We start from the raw sequence: 14,709 nt of genomic DNA, 5'->3' as shown, positions 1-14,709 counted from the left end.
GACCCAATTGGAAATAGACAAAGCTCTGGGAGATGATCCAACAGTATATGACTATGACGGTGTCTACGATAAAATACAGGAGGAAAAGGCAAAAAATGACAACAGAGTGAGCACATCAAGATCAGAGAACAAGGTATTTAATTTGGCTTTAGCATATACAATGGCCTGTATATTGCCACAGATATACAGTAGCTTACAATAGTTACACATATTTTTAAGCTCCGCTGGTGATGGTTATGATAGGGTTTGCCAGCCCATTAGCACAAGGCTGTTATTGCTACTTCTTCCAAACAACCTCATGCATGTGACAGAACACATAGATAAGCTTAAAACAGTTCAGGAGATTTGCAAATTTCATCAGGAGTTTTCACTTCAAATCAAATTTTCGTCAGTCCAGCATGTAATATGCTAATAGACAAAAATGATAAATATTAAACAAATTTTCTTTTTCAGCATTAAAATACACATGTATCATCTCATCAGACATTTCACAGCGAATTGCTCATTTCATACTGACCTTATTTTCTGCCTTTCTTAGCAGATGATTTCCTGGGTATTTTTTATGGCAGTCCTTATCATTGTAACAGTTGATCTCAATTTTAAGCTGATGATGTATTGTTTCTGAATTCATGCTCTGTCAATTAGCCCGAATTCTCCTCAGAACTGAAATATCCTTTCAGTGTCTGCATTGGAATATGGCACTGTTAGTGCAGCTGTACTAAGTCGACCAAGAAGTTTAAATTGTTTCCTGTCTAGGGGTAGAATGATGTAGGTTACAGATTGCCTGCCAGAGCTGATGTAGATTGGTGCTATCTAGGTCAAGTTTGAGAAGTTCTTAGTAAAAGTCAACTTTACATGAATGGCCGAAGGCATATTCATGCCCCTTTGAACTTTGAACCAACCACAGGAATTACTATTTCCACCCATAATTATATTCCTAGTTGTCTAGAGTTTGGCCTTTTTAGCATTGGGAGATGATGCATGATATGATATCTTGACAAACTTTAAATACCTTAGCCAGACCCATTTGTTTCATGCTGCTTGAGCTCTTTTGTACTGACAAAGGTAACCATAATCCATTAACATTTTTAATCTTTCCGGAATTACTTCTGATCACAAATAGTATAATCCAGCTTGATAAACATTAAAGCATGAAAGGCAAACCAACCCTACTGAAGGAATCCCCATAATGTTGTTTTATGCTGCTTGAGCCCTTCACTACTTCCAGACATAATCCATTAATGCCTTTACTCATCTATGAAATTTTGCTGATCACAGAAAGTATAATTCAGTGATTAATTTTAGGTTATTGTCTGTTGAGTTAGCAATTGAAGTGTCATACGGAGGGTAAGCCATTTCAAAGTTACATTATCGCATGGAGTCTTTACTGTAAATATACTATATTGGGAACAAGGTGTGAAAAGAAACCAGTGAAAATTTCTGTTTGGGACACTTAAAATTTTTTTAATAATTTTGAGTATGTAGGATATTTACTGAGTGACTGGAGGAATCAGAGACACCACAAATCTCCAGTCAAAAACCCTCTTTGTTGTAAGGTTCACATTGAAACCTTACACAAATGTCCATCCCATTGTTCTAAATGAAAAATTTCCCTGAGATGCCCATTATCCCGAATTTGCTGTGAATGTCCAGAGTTGCTGAGCCTGTTCATGAATCATACCGCAATACACAAAAATCATGATTTTTTGTAAAAAAATAAATGAAATAAAATTTGGCGGAAGTTGAAGCCATATGAGAGTCCTCTCAAGTCTTAGCTGGTAATTTGTAAGGTATCAGTTTCTGGCATACAACTAGAGTGTTTTCAGTCCTTTCCTGTCATATTTTATGGTAATTCATATATGATCAGTTTCATGCCATTATTTGGAATGTTTCATTTCGCTTGATTGTGTTTTCTTCATGGTGTACTGTGTTTTTTGGTTGGTTTATTTTTGCGAACTATAATAGTTGTTGTCTATAAACCTTTCTTGTGTGCCTTGACTTTAAAATGTTGGAAATTGATTTTAAGCCCACCCTGAAGGCTATGTGTAATCAAATTTAATTCAATTCATCATTTTCAAGTTTTAAAAATATGTCCTTCATGTTTTAAAGATATAAAAAAATCCATAAAATTTAGAGAGCTGAGAATGGAGCCATGTGGTGTTATAAACAGGGATCTGACCTTTGCCATGAAAAAAAATGTTGGAAAAGGATCTTTTTGGCAAAACTGAAAAGAGCCAGTAGCAGTTTGGAGGACAGTTAAAAGAATACACATCTGTGTAATGTAAATAGTGTTATAAAACTGCACATAGATGTGAAGTACAACATTAAGATGGAAATAAAGTAGCTCATAGTGTACACAATAAGGTGCCATGTTAGTATGGAAAGTTTGTTAAGCATGAAAGGTGCAAGGGATTCCAGTATTACTGCCATTCTGGTCACATTCAGGTTATAAATTATAAATCAATGATTCAGTTGACTTAGTTCTGTGCACTTTTTATCACATTAAACGTTTTTGTTATTGAAATCGGTAGGGGACACAAAGAAATGGGGATGTATAGTCAGACTGTAGTATAGAGTTTTCCTGGTTTCTTTCTTTTGATGACCCATTCAGTTTCATTGCCACCACAATAACAAACAAGCATTTGTTTGGCCAACCAAAGTTGGAAGCGACTTTAATAACACATGCACTCTTCATCAAAACGAGCCGGCTGCACCCTTCATCAAAGGAAATCAGTTCATAGCTATTTTCAGCATGTTTTTCGTTTTCTAATTTCATGGTGTTTGTTTTCAAAATCATATCATTATATATATGTTGAGGTGTTATCTAGTGTAAATTGCTTAGAGCTTCTAAAGATTAGGTGCTATACAAAGTCATGATTATTATTATTATTATTATTATTATTATTATTATTATTATAATCACAAATAAAATTGCCTAATGTCATTAGATGATTGAAGAGAAAAAACAGCAACTATAATAATGCATTAAAGCATGTTGATGCCTGTTAAGAGAACAATTTATTTTGTATTAAATCTGATGCATAAGTTACATATTTCTAAATAACAATGAATGTTAACCTATCTTCCAGATCATTATAAAGCAATTTTAGGAAATTAATTATTGTTTGAATTTCATCATTAAACAATATTGTAGTATTTTGCATTCTTTGTTTTCTCATATAACATAACGTATACAAAATGTTAGCGAAAATAGGTCTTGGAAATCTTTGTTTGTGATCTTTGAAAGTGTGGAAAAAGTCTTTGAATTTATCATTTAGAGTCCAGTATGAACCCTGAGGCAGATAAATGGCTGATTTTTTTTCGGCACTGTTTTTGATTGGCAATGCTGTTCTTTCTCTAGCCCCGCTACATTGAGGGTCTACTAAAGGCAGCTGAAAAGCATAAGCGTGAGGAGGAACGGAGACAGGAGAAGAAGGTGCAGAAGGAGAGAGAGAAAGAGGGAGAAGAATTTCAAGACAAGGATGTATTTGTTACCACAGCCTACAAGAAAAAGATGCAGGAGATGCAGGAACTAGAGGAACAAGAAAGAAGAGAAGCAGAAATGGAAGGTGAATTACATGTATATTTAGTGATAACCTGTATTATAGTGTACTATACAGTTCAGACAACAATCAAACAACTTTTAACATCAATGTTATCTTATTATCCCATAGCAAACTAAAGTTTGTGGAGTGCTTGCATTTTGAATATGAAAGAGACCTATTAAGTTATGGGCTCAAAGGTCAAGGTCATCATGGCGCAAATCAAAATGGTTTTCAGAATAACTTTTGTTCTGGTGTAAGTTCCTTAACCAAACTTGGATGGATTATATTTTGGGTGATAAAGAATCTCAGTTCCAGAGTCCAGAAACCATGGTCATGGTAAGTCCATACCTGCCATATTCCCAGACAATGTTGAGGGTTGTTTGAGACTCATAGAATGTGTTTTGAGGTCCCAAGGGGGTCAGTTTGCATGACCAAAAAAGCAAGGTAATCAAATTGAGAATAAGCATTTTTTTCATTTAAGCTTAAAGAAAATAATTGGAAATTCAGATCTAAACAAAAAATTAATTTTCTGCTTATTTCAAACCCTTTAATACAATTACAAAGAAGGTATAATTGGTGGACTTAGCATCATTAAATATCATGCCATATACATACTGAGATGCCTTGAGTGTCTGAGTGGTCTAAAGTGCTCACCTTTAAAGATGAGTGCCATCTGGTCTGGTGATTTGGTGCCTCATTGTCTGAGGAGATAAGTCACCACCACAGAGTTGTCAGACCTAATAAGGACTGTTTTTGCCTCAGAGTTGATCTTTTCACAAGAGAAAGGCATTGACGACAGCCTTCATGGATGCTGATGTGTAGAGGTCGTTCTCCTGGCTCCCAAGTGTCGCTGACGGTAGTTAAGGTCAGCAACAGGTAGGTGCCCCAACCATGTGCACTGGCATCAGTACTTACCATTATTTCTGCCTGTGACTTCTTCAGTGGGATTCCAATGGTCAGCCAACCTTGGTTGCACCATTGATGCAGGAATAATTGAATCTCAGCTGTGATTATGACTATTTGATCAAGGGGGCTTGAAAAGTGGTACCATTGTGCTCACAATGTCTGCATCAAAAAGATGGCCAAGTGGGCTCAAAGCTCTGCCCAGGAAAATTCCAGTCAACCCGAATCTTCTCCAGCAACCACTCATAGGTGTTCCTTCACTGCCTGCATGATCCTCTTCTTCTAAAGTCTTGGCTGTTATCATGACAGCCTTGTGAGACAACAATTCAAACCTTTAATTGTTGAGAGAATCTCAAGGGCACAAAGTGTTTTCAGGGACTGGTGCCATATCAACAACATCGTCTCTCTGCGTGCCTCTGTCACTCAACTGGCTTACCTTTTTCTCTCGTTCTCAGAGAAGAAACAGTTGGCCCAGTCTCTCTCAAAGGCTACTGCACAGTGATATTGGACACATTCTGGCATCATGGCAGTCATGATTTTGGGCATGATATAGACCTATTAGTTCTTTTTAGACCTTTTTGGTCTCAATTGACAACAACCCCTCACTCTGTTTCCAAATGGAACCAATCCTGGGTTTTAACATGGCTCTATTTGAATCCATCTGGATCTCTAGCCCACACTTCGCTAAAGACACTGTCATACAGGTTATGTTTCCTGATAGCTTTAGCTTCCGCATGCAGGGTAAGAGAGCTGCATGCCTTTTATGTCAACCCAAACTCTCTTCAGTTCAGATAGGAGGGTTCAGTGGTTCTTGTGACACAACCAGGCTTTGTAGCCTAAAATAGGTTACCATCTGTTGATAACCAAAGATCCATCACTTACTCACTCTTTTTCAAAGATAGATCAAGAACAGCAACCATGCAAGATCCTGTTCATGCTCTCAAGCACCACTTGAAATGCACAGAGACAAGTCATGGCATGCACAAATACCTCTTCCTTCAGGTGTGAGCCGGAACACAGGATATAATAGCTGAAGTGGGTTCTACATTTGTTGTACTCTGAAATCTCACTAGATCAGACTTGCCTTATGTAGATTACTGCTAAGAAGCTTTGAGCCATCTCTGTGAGCCTCGTATTCAGATGCAACATTTTGATCTGAGATATAATAGAAACTGTTGGTTGGCATGCAGAGTCAACCTTCTTGAGACTTGATCTCAGAGATTTGGTACATCAGAGACAAACCTTGACTCCAGTAAGTCTTGTAGCAGCAGCACAGATGGCCACTTGAACCTTCTGAATCATTCAACACAGCCTGTTAGCTTCGCTAGATTCGCCATTGAAATTTTATAGATACGAAGATTTCAATCTTCGTCTTCTTAAGAGAAGGTAAGGGTCACAGATCAAGTGACTCCAGGCTGTGCTGCTTACGTAATTAGGAGAATGGGTCGGGTCATCATTCACATGGAGAATCCAGCTAGAAGGATACCCTAGGTAGAGGTCGGATGTGTAGCATCCCCTCCTCCTATTACTTATTCTCCTAACATAATGTGTTTGGGAACATATTCTTCGGAGAGGAATACTTACCTAATAACACAACATAAAATCCCTCCCAACCACCCCACCATGCAAGTATCTTCATTAGTATCTCTCGCAGCTAAGAACTAATGACACCTGTCACTGCCAAGGGGAGGTAATGATTAGGAGTTATTGCCCTTTGTTTATTGGAATTAGACTGGAAAAGACAATTTTCTTCTTTTAGTAGGGCTGGATTCACAAGGTAGCAGGCCAATATTCCTAGCATTATGTGATTAGATAAGTATTCATGGAGAAACATAATTTACTTAAACTTTTGTTTTCAGTGGGGGAAGGGGGAGAACCTGTTTTCAACTTTCCAGGGGACCTTGTAGGTAATAAAGCAGTAATAAATGCCTCTGTCCATTACGGGTGGTTACACTTGATTAACACAAATCACCTGTGCAAACACTAGTGTGAGCTTATTATTGTCTTTCAATCCATCTATTTCATGGATAAAATATCCTGAAAAGCAAGGATCAATTAATAGCTTGTATTTTAAAAAGATAAAGATAACAAATAATAATAAAGCGAACTTTATAATCTGAATGTTTAATTCATCATGTTGAATATGCTACATAGAGGTGGTGCTCCTAATTCAACTGACTTGTATACTTCCTGTCAGTATGATGTTTGAGATGTGTACAAAGGATTAAATGATCTCCCATGCTGCTGGACTTGACAGTGTCAATCTCCATCAACCTGGAGTTTTGAAATTTATTTTTGCTGGGCTTTGCTGATAGTGTATTGCTTCCTGAATCACAGTATTCTTAAAAAAATGAATCACACCTGAACACTATTCCAACAAATGAAATAATCACGCTTTGCATTATATATATAACAAATAAGATTCTGACTTCAAAGAAATGTTGCTGATCACAAACTTTATTAAGGTGGGCTTCAACATTTCTCATTCTGACAGTGAAATGATGTGTAATAACATCTGTTAATCTCACTGCATGTATAGTCATGTAATTAGGTCCACTTATACTTTATATCATTGTAGAGAGTACCGTATTTTCCCGCATATATCCCGCAGACGCAGATAATCCGCACCCTCATATAGCCCGCGGGTTTTGGGGTTTTGTGTAAAAAATCGCTGGCATAACCCGCACCTTTGTACAACCCGCAACCATAGATTGATGAACTTTTTTGTGTATGTTCACATTGTCTACCATTACTGTTTTTAGAAGGACCGAATTCGTCAATGCTCACACGTGGATGATGAACGATACTACAACTACTACATTTTCACTCACCCGCCCAACATGCAACTTTGTATTTACGCTATCAAGTCAGTCGGCCCTGGTCCATATTCATCCCTCTGCATCAGTTCAAGTTAGTCACCCTGCCTCCACTATATTCCGGCTGGCAGCCGGCAGATTTGAATTTTGAAGCCAGGTACTTGTGAGCCAGATATGCAGTGGTGTGAGGTCCTGAGGCTGAATGCCACAATTGCCAATTTCGAATGTAGCTCACATGACGTCAATTAACTACCGGTATTCAGGCTCGGTACACAGTGCTTGTGCGCGTAGGCTGTCAATAGGAGCTGTGCCTCAACTACAGGCTACATAAACGCGGACATTTCTAAATAATCTTGTATTCTTTTTAATTGTAGATTCGAGTTTAAATAATTTCTTTCTGTTTAATTTAAAAAATGCCGAAACGAAAGTCTTACACAGCCGACTTCAAGCTAACTGCAATTGCGTATGCTGAAGTGCATGGCAATAGAGCCACAGGCAGAAAATTTGATATTGATGAGAGTGTAATCCGAGGTTGGAGAAAAGAAAAAGGAACGTTGGAGAAGATGAATCCACGAAAAAGTGCTCGTCACGGACCTAAAGCAAAATGGCCTCACCTTGAAGCTGACCTGAAGCAGTGGATCGTGGCCCAGTGGGAAAACAACCGACCAGTCTCGACAGTTGCCATCAAACTGAAGGCCAAACTCATGGCGGCAGAGAAGCACATTGATGATTTTAAAGGAGGAGTGCATTGGGTATATAAATTATGAAGAGGAACCAATTGTCAGTCAGAACACGAACGACCGTTGGCCAACGTCTACCCGAGAATTGGGAGAAGAAGATGGATGATTTTGGTGAATTCGTCGCCAGGGAAATATATTGAAATATTATTACGTGTAAAAAATTTGTGATATAGCCCGCACCCTTATATAACAACCCCCCCCCCCCCCCCCCCCCCCCCCCCCGGGGTTTGTAAAATCTGGTATAACCTGCGGGATATATGCAGGAAAATATGGTATTTGATGGTAACATTTGTGTCAGCCAATACATCAAGTAGAGTATATAACACTTGACAAAAGTACATGTTCACAACAAGATGGTGCCACATCATGCTATGAATCTGTTAGTGGCACATCAGTGCTATGTGCCTATAAGTGCCACATCAGTGCCATGAGCATGTATGTGCCACATCAGTGCTGTAAGCCTATCAGTGCTATGAATCTGTAAGCCTGTGTCATATCAGTGCTGTGAGCCTATAAGCCTGTGCCACATCAGTGCTATGAGCCTGTAAGTGCCACATCATTGCTATGAGTATGTAAGCCTGTATCATATCAATGCTATGAGCCTGTAAGCCTGTCACATCAGTGTTATGAGCCTGTGTGCCTGTCAGTGTCACATCATTGCTAAGAGCATGTAAGTGTCACATCAGTGCTATGAGCATGTGAGCTAAGTTCCACATCAGTGCTATAAGCCTGTAAGTGTCACATCAGTGCTTTGAGCCTATGTCACTTCAGTGCTTTGAGCCTGTAAGCCTGCATCACATCAGTGCTGAGTCTGTAAGTGTCACATCAGTGCTATGAACCTATAAGCCCATGTCACATCAGTGCTATGAGCCTGTGAGCTGTTAAATGCCACATGAGTGATATAAGCCTGTAAGTGTCACATCAGTGAGCCTACATCACATCAGCACTATGAACCTGTAAGCCTGTGTCACATCAGTGCTATGAGCCTGTAAGTGTCACATCAGTGCTATGGTTCTTTTTTTGCCACAGCAGCAATATGTTCCTATAAGTGACACAGTGCTATGAATCTGTAAGTAGCAAACTCATATTTTGACTACCCCAGGAACATATTTTTTTTATTAAGATGAATTTAACATTATACCAACAAGTTGTTTATAAAAAAACTGATCCTAAAGTGCTTTATATATGCTTTTTATCATAGGATTTGTTTTGCCCTTTAAGAACAAAAATATCAGTGAATTGATATATCTGTTATATGTACATGTATCCTTCCAAACAATGTATTTTCAGAGACCCATTCTGATTCCATTCCAAACATTTCTGTTTACCATATATATATGTGTATAATGCCCACATAACTGTGAATCACTTTACTCGGCTCATAAACATAATGACTGTCTTGAAAACTAAAGATGTTGCTGCATAAACTGTGAGAGATGACCAAAACTCTTGAAACAGTAAATAATAATCTTGCTGATACTGCAATATTCAGCATCCCACATCACCACTTTGTATATCTCTCCATATCACCACCTTGCTTATCTCCCCAGCCTACCCTGAAAAATATTTGATCTTTGCCAGTTCAATAATATCCTTGACAAATATTCTCATTTTTCAAGGTAAATGAAATCAGTGCCTCCTATCAGACAATATGACATTTTATACAGATGGTTCTATAGAGACTAAGTTGCAGGTACTATTATACCAATATAATTCTTTTTCAAAGTAGTGAGTATGTATTAGTCTCATGCAATTGTAAGATAAACAACAGATCATAAACACTGCCTATGTGTATTTTGTCTTCAGTACATTGATCACACTTGGAACAAAATCCTTTTGGTGGTTAATCATTAGAGATAAGTGCCTTCTATTTTCTAACATACCTGTCAGAGAAATCTCACTGATTATATCATTACCAATTAACAACTTAATACATTAAAATCTGTAACATGCATCAAAACAATCTTTGAAAAGCCTATTGCTAAGAAACTGTTCAGTGCTATATTCGAGTCTGAAAATCTGTGAATCCCTGATACATACAGAGATGATTAAAATATAACAAAAAAATATAAATAAATATTCGTTTTTTGTCAAAACTTGCTTTAACTAGTAAAAATTCACATTATATTTGCACAGTTAAAAACAATACTTACCTTGACATTGACTATAAGATGAAAATGATATGTGATGAAAGAAACTGTGGCCAGTTATGTAATAGAAGAATGCATTACATACAAACACGAAACAGTAGTGCTGATATATGTACTGTGGCAAGATCACAGGGTATAAAACTTGCAGAACATAAAGCATTATGAATGAAACATGGCCCTTTTCTCTCTCTCTCCTCCATCTCTCTCTCTCTCTAAATTGTTTTGACTTGCCTGAGGTTGAGTACTTTAGAAACTGCTTAAAGTTCTTCTTCTCTGCAATTGTATATTTCTTTACATGTTTAGAACTTAACTTTAAATTGACACTATGTTGTTGTCTTGTTCAGACATTCCATTAGGACCTTACATATGCATAAAATTTGAAAATATATGTATTTGCACTTTTCTTACTGCAGCCATGTTGGATGTCACCAAACAGAAAGATCTTAGTGGCTTCTACAGATACATCCTGAATGAAACGGTAGGGGAGAAAAATACCCAGGAGAACACAGTGCCAGTAAAGCAAGAGGAGAAAAATACCCAGGAGGACACAGTGCCAGTAAAGCAAGAGTAAGCGGTTATGTTTCTGGCTTTTGCCATCTCCTCTTCAGACAGAAGTGTACAACTTTTGATTTCATTCAGTCCTGTCAGTCTGTTATCTATATATCCTTAAATCCAGCCATCCCAGAAAGCTTGTTTGCATGATTACACTAAAATATTTAAACATATACAAATGAGACTTGTTTCCATCATATCTTTTGGCTAAGATTGTTTCAGTGCAGACCTTGTTTTGCAGTTATGTATAAATGATATGATTGCAACTTTACATAATATAAATGATTTATATATTCAGAGATTCTGCCAGGCCAGGGGATTTTGGGTTTCTCACAACAAAGATCATTAGTCACACAACTTCTCAAAACCAATGGGGGTTAGGTCACACAAAAAATTATATGTCGTTCTTGCAGTTTGTCGTACCCAGGTTTTCTGAGAATTTTTTTTAAAGATAACGGTTTGTCAAATTAAGTCATGGTTGTCCATTTTGTAGGGGATATCAGTCAAGCAATACTGAGGTCAATTTAGTGTTTGAATACAAGTATCTATGTGACTGAGATCTGCTGCAGTTTTTGCAGAAACTCCAGGGTTCCAATTTAATTGTCTCTGAGGGGTATAACAAACTGATCCATTAACCAGCCATAACATATCTGTATAGAGCATAAGAAGCAGCGAGTGAATGACAGAATTGAAGATAACTAATCTCTTTATGATAAGATCATCTGCTGCAGTCAATTCTTTCAAGTGAAAGTTCTCAAGTTCTGACATGAACTAAAGTCGTTGCACAAGCCGCCAACACGGAAATAGTACACACCTCCTCCACAGCATGTGGAACCAGAGGAAAAAGAGAAGGAAAGGAACTAAAATTCCAAGGCACATGACTGATTACCTATAACTGGTTAAGGGAAAGAACCAAAAAGGAGGTATGTTTCTTTGTCAAGAGTAAAAGGAAGATAATCCTTTTACTAATGAAAATAGTTGCACAGGTTAATATATGTTCATCAGAAGATGCAGCCTTGGTTGAATACAGCCTTGCAACAAATGTAATCCTATAACAGAAATATCCTAGAGACAACATGATCATGTTGCAGATAATTATCCTTGAATATCGTGATGAGCATCTCCTTGGATTGCAGTGGTGCGCCCATTAGATACAGCAGATTGTAAATGGGGATTTAGTTCACAAAATAGAATTTAAACTGATCTTAACAACAGTGAATAAACTGATGATTACTGGGGTACAAGGGGGTCGTATAGACCATTTCCAGTTTTCAGAGGCTTTAAAGAAGTGGGGTGATAAGAAGAATGTTTACCAGCTTAGCAACTAAATTGGGTATGCAGATACTATACATATTTGTTGTCAGAGAAGTCATTAAAGGTCATTAAATACTCGTCTTAAATTGGGAATGCATATACCTTGTAATAATGTGGTCACCCATCAGCTGCCATTTTGTCCCCTCTGTAGGTAGGTGTGGAAGACTTCCTCATCTTAAGAAGACTCCTGGAAGCATTCTCTTTTCATTTTTTTGATAAGTTTTGTTTTGCTTTTTGGAAGTGGACTCTTTTAGTGCAAAACCTTGTTAGTATGCTTATGCAAACACCACGTGACCTAAGGAAGTTAGATTCTGTATTCATATTTCTATAAATATGTAGCTGACCTACACAGACTTTCAGTTTCTCTGACCTATGAATTTGTTTTGGGTGAAACCTTATTAACTTGATGAGGCAGAAGCCATTTGGCAAAGGAGGTTTATTTTGCATATGTAAATGACTGATAAGATTTATTTTGCTATTTAAAATGATTTTTGTTCCCTACCTTATGCTGGTATAAACACATTTTTCTATTGGATAATGCTGATGTGCCATCTGATACAGATGAATATATATAAAATAAAAAGAGAAACATTGAAAAAATATGCAGTCACTGACTTGAGAAGATATTGCTACACAAAATATCCTATTGACTAAAATTTCTTAGCCATCTGCTCTTGAAAATCAGCACTTAGGCAGATGTCAGCAGACAAGTCTCAGGCTCAGCGTCACTTGGGCCTTTTGTTTATGGCATTACCATTGACTTTGTTAGTTAACATTCACCCTTATATATTATTTTGGATTACACTGTAAAAGATCAAAATGTGAGAATATATGTAGTATATATGTATTATGTTTAGCCATACACTAATGCTGCTGAGTAAAGGTAAATTAAAAAAATGTAAAAATAAATAATTTTGCAGAAAATACTTTAGATGTTGTTGTTGTTGTTCTAGGGTTTAACGCCATTTTTCAGCACAAGATAGGCTATACATGGCGGCCAGTATAATTGGTGGAGGAAGAACCCTGGAAAACCCAGGGAAGAACCACCGACCCACGAGAAGCTACTGGCAGGCCTTCCCACGTACCCATGCTAGCCGAGCCTTGGACTCGAACCCACGCAGACAGAGGTGAGATGGCAGTGATCCGGAACGGCAAGCGCTTTAGACCACTCGGCTAGAAAATACTTTAGAAAGATAAACTCTTTAACTTAAACATGAGCATGACATTCTACAAGTTTAAAGATAAAGGTAAAAATGTGAATTTTAAAACTTGCAGAAAAATTAAGGAAGACAAACACTTCCAGAAAAATCTAAGAATCTAAGCATGATCAGCTACTAGATAAATATAAAATTGTTCTTTGAAATGTATTTAATATAATGGTCCAAAATATAAAATCCTTAAAATATATGGTCATTTTTTTATATGAAATGTATCTTCACAAAGAGTCCAATAGTTTTATCAGAAAGTTTCATTGAGTTCATATCATAAGTCAGTACACACAACAACAATGTATGAGCTGTTTTGAGTGGTGGTAGAGAGGACTTTTAGGTTTTGTATGCCCATCTCCAGCTAAGGAAAAAAAATACTAAGTAAACTAAATTCCATTTTAATGTAAACACTTGTTTTGATGTTTAATGTGTATATAATATTTGATAATTCCATGCAAATGCAACTAGTCCCATGGCTTTTGATTAATTGTTCTTAAACTTTGCAAACACATGAGGTTAATATGCACATATCATTCCATTGTAACCACTCTGGTGGCCTTGTGGTTAGAGCATCTGCCTTAGAAACGGGAGATTGTGGGTTCGATCATCGGCTGAGTCATACCAAAGACTTACAGAAATGGTACTAACAACTGCCTTGCTAGGTGCTCAGCATTAAGAGGTTAATGTTAGGACTGGTCAGCCTGGTGTCAGGATAATGTGACTGGGTGGTACATCATGCTACATGTCTGTGGCATGATGCCCCAGTGCTAGACATCACTATAGACTGCCACACTGCAGACATTGTAGCGATATGTCTGATTTTTTTTTAAAGCTACGTTAAAAATCCAAATCACACACACTCATTCCATTGTCTGATGCAGTTTTTCAGAGTTATGTCGCTTTTTGGTGATTGCTCTGTTGGCCTAGTGGTTAGAGCATCTGTCTTGGATGCTGGAGGTTGTGGGTGTGAACTAAACACTTATAAAAATGGTACTAACAGCTGCCTCACTAAGCGCTCAGTATTAAGATATTAGAGTTAGGACTGATCAACTTAGTGTCAGGATAATGTGACTGGGTGGGACTTCATGTTACATGTATGCGACATGATGACCGGTACTAAATATCAATATAAAGTGCCACAAAGCAGACATCATAGCGATATGACTGAAAAATTGTTAAAGCTGCATCAAAAATCCAAATCACACAGTCACTTTTTGGGATTGAATTGTATACACAATTTATGCAACTGGTTCTACAGCTTATGATGAAATGCAGTGAAGTTTAGTAGACATATTGACTTGTGGTCAGCATGGCATAACATAATGTAAATATAATATTAATGATAATTTTGTGTGTGTAACAAGACATTGACACCAGGTGAAGATATGCACATGCTAAAGTTGTCATACTTATTGTTACTCAAGAGTTATGGCCCTTTTTTGTTTTTAGCTGCACAGGCCATAGACCAGAATGTCATCCAT

The 14,709-nt window shown here is 37.4% G+C and overlaps 1 protein-coding gene across 1 annotated transcript in view; it reads left to right on the top strand.

Moving 5' to 3' along the window:
• LOC149775584 (uncharacterized) overlaps window positions 1-14,709 on the top strand; it is a 52,607-nt gene that overhangs the window by 28,972 nt on the left and 8,926 nt on the right. The window contains exons 4-6 of the mRNA XM_089943027.1: window positions 2-133; window positions 3,362-3,569; window positions 10,568-10,721. Coding sequence (XP_089799153.1) covers window positions 2-133; window positions 3,362-3,569; window positions 10,568-10,721 — 494 coding nt within the window. The remainder of the gene's footprint in view (window position 1; window positions 134-3,361; window positions 3,570-10,567; window positions 10,722-14,709) is intronic.

This window comes from Sinohyriopsis cumingii, chromosome 19 (assembly GCF_028554795.1).
Source record: "Sinohyriopsis cumingii isolate HCF-2022 chromosome 19, ASM2855479v2, whole genome shotgun sequence".
Classification (NCBI taxonomy): Eukaryota; Metazoa; Mollusca; class Bivalvia; order Unionida; family Unionidae; genus Sinohyriopsis; species Sinohyriopsis cumingii.
This window is presented reverse-complemented; position numbering and strand designations above follow the sequence as displayed.